Genomic DNA, 6298 nt, shown 5'->3' on the forward strand with positions numbered 1-6298 from the left:
TCCCTCTTTTTTTTTTTTTTTGTCTTTTCTACAAAACCTTTGCAGTTAGGAAATCTTTTACTTACTTCACCACCGCAGGATTTTTGGAACGATTCCCAACCGGCCTCATCCACTCGTCCATCATAACACCCGTATGCCGATTGACTAGGACCCCCAGGAAGAAAAAGATGATGGGCGGGACCGTCATCACTCCCAGAGAGTAGAGCTTGTTGTACTGAGGCAGGCACGGGCAGTTAAAGTCAAAGCTGGTGTAGAGCTTGACGCTGACCAGAGCCAGGACGATGCAGATCCCGTTAGAGATGGACTCAGAGTTGGACTGGAAATACTGCAGGACTAACTTAAGACGCTCCATGAGTCAAACGAACTTGCCTGAAGCTTTGGGTTGGAAACAAAAATGATTTTCAGTTACAAAGCAACAAATTCACAGAGACTTTATTTGAGAAAAAAAGGCAGATTCCCTACCTGATCTAACTTTTGTGATTCAAGTAAAAAAAAAAATCCACAGATGATCCGCTCCTACAAACAACCTCGGTGTTTGTGTTGAGGTAATACACAGGGTGTGTCTTTTCAGGATGAATACACCTCAGCAGGTGACATGGACACACCCTATCCTGCTCTTAAAGCACCAAGCCATATTTTCAAATAGCCTGAAACTGGAAAACAATACATCAAGGTATCTTACAGAATGGGACTGTAATGAACTGGAGTAGGAACATTTAAACAATTATTTATTTTTTCTTTTGCCTCTTGGCAATAAAATGTCACACTGCTGAAGAGTCAATTTATCTCAATTCATTATTCAAATCCATTTTAAAAGTTGACTTGCAGCATTCACTCCTCTCAGTTGACCATGTAGCAACAGTAGACAATCATTGGGTTGTGTTATTGACTTTACTGCAACCCTCACCCCCAAATACCGGGAATGCATGGGGCGACACTGGAGAGGAAAAACTCAATTTTAACAGAACAAAACATCAATCAGAACCAGAACCTAGATCGGTAAAAGCAGCCGTCTGCCACGACTGACTGGGGTTTGAGAAGACGGACGCACAGAAGAAGCAGAGCTGCTGTAGGATTACTTTCTGTGTTAACAAAGATGTTAATAGTAGGAGAGTGAGAATGTTTAGTTGATGGGACCCAATTTCAAGGCTTCAAGTTCTGAAGTCAAATTTCTTTTAAATTATGTTTGATATTTACAGGATTTTTATAGCAACTGAAGGCGGCATAATTGCTTGATTGTGCTAGAATATGATACGGAGTCTGGAACACATAACACTTCCCCTTTAAGATGCTTTACTTTTAAATTAAAAAAAGATGCAGCAGCTTTATGGATCAGTTCATACTTATACATACTTCCCTTATACATATTATGGTAACACTTTGTTTGAAGGGGTGTGCATAAGACTGACATGACACTGTCATNAGAATCCTCAAGCTCCCAGGCCTCTGGTAGAGGACCCGAGCTCAGAGGATGAAAGAGAGACCACCCGCGGAGGGTGAGAAGGGAATTATTATATCAGTGACGTGCAGTCAGGGGAGGCAGAGCCTCACCTGCCATCATGGAAAAATAATATGTAATAATAAAACCATTTATATTGCTATTTTCACCCTGTGGTTAGTACTATAAAGTATCCATTTTTTACTTAGCTTAACCAATTCTGATTGTTTTTGTCTTCAAAATCGCTGGATTTTCGCATTTTCCCATTCAAATGCTCAGAAGCGAAGCTGGTGAGGCAGCAGTGAGCTGAGCCTCACCTGGGATTGAGCAACCTCTCGCGAACTGCACTGGCTGCCATTCTATGGAAGCATGTTCGTCCCGTCTGTACGCCGGTAATAAAATGGCTAAAAAAAATTTAACATATGGACTGATTTTCCATAATTTCGCTTATGTATATAATGTACAGTGTTTTTTTGTCACCAACTGTGTGTGTATCGTGTTTTGTGTGCGGAGGAGCGATCAGAAACGGCAGAGAACAGACTCCAGGGGAAGCAGGGAGTTCTCTTGCCTCATGGCAGGGGGCGCTCATGATCCCAGATATTGTGATTCCACAAGTGCAGAATAAGACACAGTGAGCAAGCCATGGAGCTAGCCATACAGTAAATAAGTAAAGTACAGCGATATATTTGTTTTCTCCTCTCTTCCGACGTCAACATTAAAAACTACATTTCTACAATTAAACAGTTTTCTAAAGTGGATTTTCAATTGAAGCAGGAGATAATAACTAAAGGAAGACCAACACCGGAGCTGAAAGTTTTGCTTCGAGACAGTTTGATGATTCTCAAACGGAGTAGAAAAGACATGCCGGTGATAGACTTGGCTTTGGATGAACGGATATTTTTGTACAGAATTAGCGGTGCATGGATTTCATTGATACGTAAAGGTAAGACAGCAATAAGATGTTTGTTTGTTTTTATGAAATGTGTGTTTTGTGGGCAGTTTGTATGTCTAAATAATTCAGTTAAGTAGAAGCGGTAGCTAATCCACCACAGCAATTATTTATTAATTAAACATTAAGCCTAAAACGTACTACAACAACAGACTAAATGTTCTGTTCTGTGTGTAATATTCTTGAATGTTTTTTGGTGTTGAATCCTAAAACATGAAGTGGCATTGTTGTCAGTTGCTATGGCAGCGAGTCTGTGTAGCTTGACAAATACAGATCACTTTGCTGTGGATCATAGCACGAAATCAATACCTACATTTCTAAGTTTCACTGAGTTAACGCGGCTATGGATGACATGTAAAAGGTTAGTCTTTTTGCCCTCCAGTGTTGTATGCCTGCGCGAAATTTCCGTACGTCCAATAACATGCATGGTGTCTAAGTCATAAGTCAGTGCCTCACCAGCAATGAACCTCACCGCACGTCACTGATATATATATATATATATATATATAGATAGATATATACCTATATATGGGGTACACCTTGCTAGTACCAGTTTGTAGGGGTGTAGTGATAGTAGTGATATAATAATCTCACAATACGATACAATATACAATATTCTGATCACGGTACTATATAAAAAAGAAAAAAATCCCTTCTCACCCTCCGCAGGTGATCTCTCTCTCTCTCTCTCTCTCTCATCCTCTGAGCTCGGGTCCTCTACCAGCGGCCTGGGAGCTTGAGGGTTCTGCGCAGTGTCTTGGCTTTGCCTAGAACTGCACATTGCTGGACTGACAAGTTTTAGCCACTGCTCCAGTTTGGGGGTGACTGCCCCGAGGGCCCCGATGACCACAGGCACCACTGTGGTCTTCACCTTCCAGGCCTTCTCCAGTTCCTCTCTGAGGCCCTGGTATTTCTCCACGTGCTCCTTTTTCCTGATGTTGTAATCACTTGGTATTGCTACATCCACCACAATGGCTTTATCCACCACCACAATGTCCGGTTGGTTCGCCATAACCATTTTGTCTGTCTGGATCTGGAAGTCTCACAGGATCTTAGCTCGGTCATTCTCCGTGGGGGGAACAACCATGCAATTTTCACCCACAACCACTTGTTGTGGGTGAAAATTCCAGTAGATCAGCAGTTTCTGAAATACTTAGACCAACCATGCCACGTTCAAAGTCACTTAAATCAGCTTTCTTCCCCGTTCTGATGCTGAGTTTGAAATGCATCAAATCATCTTGGCCATGTCTGCATGCCTATATGCATTGAGATACTGCTGACATTTGTGTTAATGAGCAGTTGGACAGGTGTACCTAATAAAGTGGCAAGTGAGTGTATGTGGTGGTTAGGTTGTAAAGGGGTCTTGTTTGTTTTCAGTCTTTTTTTTTTCTTCTTGGTTTATGTAAAACACATATTTAATTTAACTTTCATTTCATGTTTTGCCAGTTATGCATGTGCATTTATTTGTGCACATATACTGATGAAAATTTCAGTTGTTCACTGGGTGAGTGGCCAGGAGGAACGGGGTTGTGGTCTGAACAGTAAACAAATAGAATATAAAAACTATTTTAGACATTCAATCAATTTTTTATTGTTGTAGCAAGAGATAACAAAGCATCTGCAGCTCTGCCACTTCTGTACTTACCAGTGTGGTGAAGATGTAGTGATAATACTCTGTCATCATTCCCATAGCAAGAGCCTAGAACAAAGAGTGACAGAAGGAGAGAAAGCCTTAAGGTTTAGAAATGAGTTTGACCATGTCATTATATTTGCACAAATGCTTACACACAAATATTGGTTTGGTTGTTTGCCTTATCCAATGTTCTTACTACCATGCAGAACGCATATATTTCACAACTGCTGCAGCCACAGGCTTAAGAGTGAGAGGTAAACACCCACTAAGTCAGCAAAAGACTGAGCTCAGGCTAAAAAAAATGAGCAAATTTAAGATAATAGAGCATAGAGGATTGCACAATTCCATAGATGAAGAACATCTGGATCATTATAAGCAGAACCCACACAGCAACTCTGTAGCAACACTTAGAGATTACTTCATAATGGTTTCCTAGTGTTGATTTTCCTGAATATAATGTTTGAAAATAGATTAATTACATCATGGAATATAATAAAGTCTTTAAAAAGACTTTACTGGAGTAGATTAATCTCAATTTATTTTAAAAAGTTGCCACTTGAATTAACTGACCTAATAATAAAGAGCTTCTTATTGGATAGTTACAGGATGGACAAATGTCTTCCAGCTACAACAAGTTCTTTACCATCATACAATGAGTAGCTTCTCAATTCTTAAACAACTATGGGGAAAGACACACTCTGTGGTTGTGTAAAAAATATTAGTGGTTTAAGAAGGGTCAAATCATTGGCATACATCACACACAGAAAGCCTCTAAGGGGGTTGCAGAAACTGGTAAAATTGGGTGAAGAGTTGTCTCGTGCATTATTAAAAACTGAAAGGAAAGGGGTTACTTTTTTTTTTTGGAGGAAGAAATGTGGTTTGAAAAATCACTGAATAACCGTGATCAGTGATAACTGAAAAATTTGGTGACATCAAATTGAAGAAAAACAACAGCAGAACTCATGGCTATGTTTAATTATGAAAGTAAGAAAATTTCCACACAATGTGAAGAGAATTCAAAGGATTGGAACAGTTGTACAGCCTTAAGAAAACCAGTAATCAGAGAGGCTAACTGGAGAAAAAGGCTATCATCTGCAAGGGAGCACAAAGACTGGACTCTAGAGAAGGTCAAGTGGTCGGAAGAATGATAACTAAAAATAAAACAGATGATTTAGTAGGCTGAGGGTTTATCCCTGATTATTCCAGGTCTGATTTCAATACTGCTTTTATTGTATACACATTTTTTTGTCAATACTAAGGCAGACAGACTTGCATTTATACAGTTCAGGCCAGCCATTAGACAAATCCAAAAGTAGACACTATAACTTCAGAAGAAAATTCATGCTCCTACTCAATAAAAATTTAAATTGAGTAAAATGATCTCAAGGAGCATTTGGTTATGAAAAAGCCCAATCCCTAACATTTATGCAACACAACCAACTGGTTGCTTACTGTCTGCTTTAATACATGAAAACAGTAAAAACAATTTATAAAATACTGAAAAGGCAAACCTCAGTTTATCAATTTCACAAAAAGTTGTGAAAGTTGTAAAGCAAAAAACATAAATAAATAAAAATACTGGCTTTCAGATGTACTCTGTAATTTCTTATCAACTCACAAAGCCACTGTGTGTCTTCCAGGTGATACATGTGCATATTCAGACTCTCACCAAGATATGTCTGAAAATGAGATGGGCTTGAGAGGTAAAGCCACCTTTTTCTATTATCATTCCACTGTGTGTGCATGTGCATGTGTGTGTGTGTGTGTGTGTGCACGTGTATCTGGCTGTGAGCCATCCTGCCTGGCTGTGATGTTTCTGGAGCTCTGCCTGCTGTGAACTTCTCCAAACCACAATGAATCACCAGTTAGCTCTCTGTGGAGCAGATGATTTTAGATGGAAAGGCATTTTAGCTGCTGATGTCAGATGAGAAACTAAGACAAGCTCCAGCATTTTATGGAGGAAACAAACATCAAGAAGGTTCCATCATACTGAATGCAGTACTTTTAAAAAGACAAATATGAAAGAAGACAAGATTTCAAAAATTAGTAAATAACTAAGAGCTGTTAGAACCAAAATAATTTCAGGGGTTTCCCCAGTGTATTATAAACCTGGCAGCCTGCCATGCTTTACTAGCCCCCCCCCATAAACAAGTCTTGCTTGTTTATGTTTTTAGGGGAAAAATAAAATAAAATAAACTAAAAAAAGAAATCACTTAATTTTTTTATGTGGTTTGCAAGCGTCTCTGTTGCTCTGAGCATTTCACTAGCGGAGCCAGGG

At 39.4% G+C, this 6298-nt stretch overlaps 2 protein-coding genes across 3 annotated transcripts in view; both read right to left on the reverse strand.

Annotated features, from left to right (window-relative positions):
* The window catches only part of calhm3 (calcium homeostasis modulator 3), a 5526-nt gene extending 4194 nt beyond the window's left edge, over positions 1-1332 (reverse strand). The window contains exons 1-2 of one of the 2 annotated variants that reach the window (XM_016665363.1): positions 463-1332; positions 66-375 (exon numbers count right to left, since the gene is read on the reverse strand). In XM_016665363.1, the coding sequence (XP_016520849.1) occupies positions 66-352 (287 nt within the window). In that variant the 5' untranslated portion in view covers positions 353-375; positions 463-1332. Of the gene's footprint in view, positions 1-65 lie in introns of both variants that reach the window. The other variant, XM_007540955.2, reaches the window with a different exon arrangement.
* A 2544-nt stretch (positions 1333-3876) lies between these two features.
* Positions 3877-6298, reverse strand: part of LOC103129766 (glutamate receptor ionotropic, kainate 2-like) — a 44040-nt gene continuing 41618 nt past the window's right edge. The window contains exons 5-6 of the mRNA XM_016665364.1: positions 4033-4086; positions 3877-3921 (exon numbers count right to left, since the gene is read on the reverse strand). Of these exons, the coding sequence (XP_016520850.1) occupies positions 3877-3921; positions 4033-4086 (99 nt within the window). The remainder of the gene's footprint in view (positions 3922-4032; positions 4087-6298) is intronic.

This window comes from Poecilia formosa, unplaced genomic scaffold, assembly GCF_000485575.1.
Source record: "Poecilia formosa unplaced genomic scaffold, Poecilia_formosa-5.1.2 Scaffold575, whole genome shotgun sequence".
Lineage (NCBI taxonomy): Eukaryota > Metazoa > Chordata > Actinopteri > Cyprinodontiformes > Poeciliidae > Poecilia > Poecilia formosa.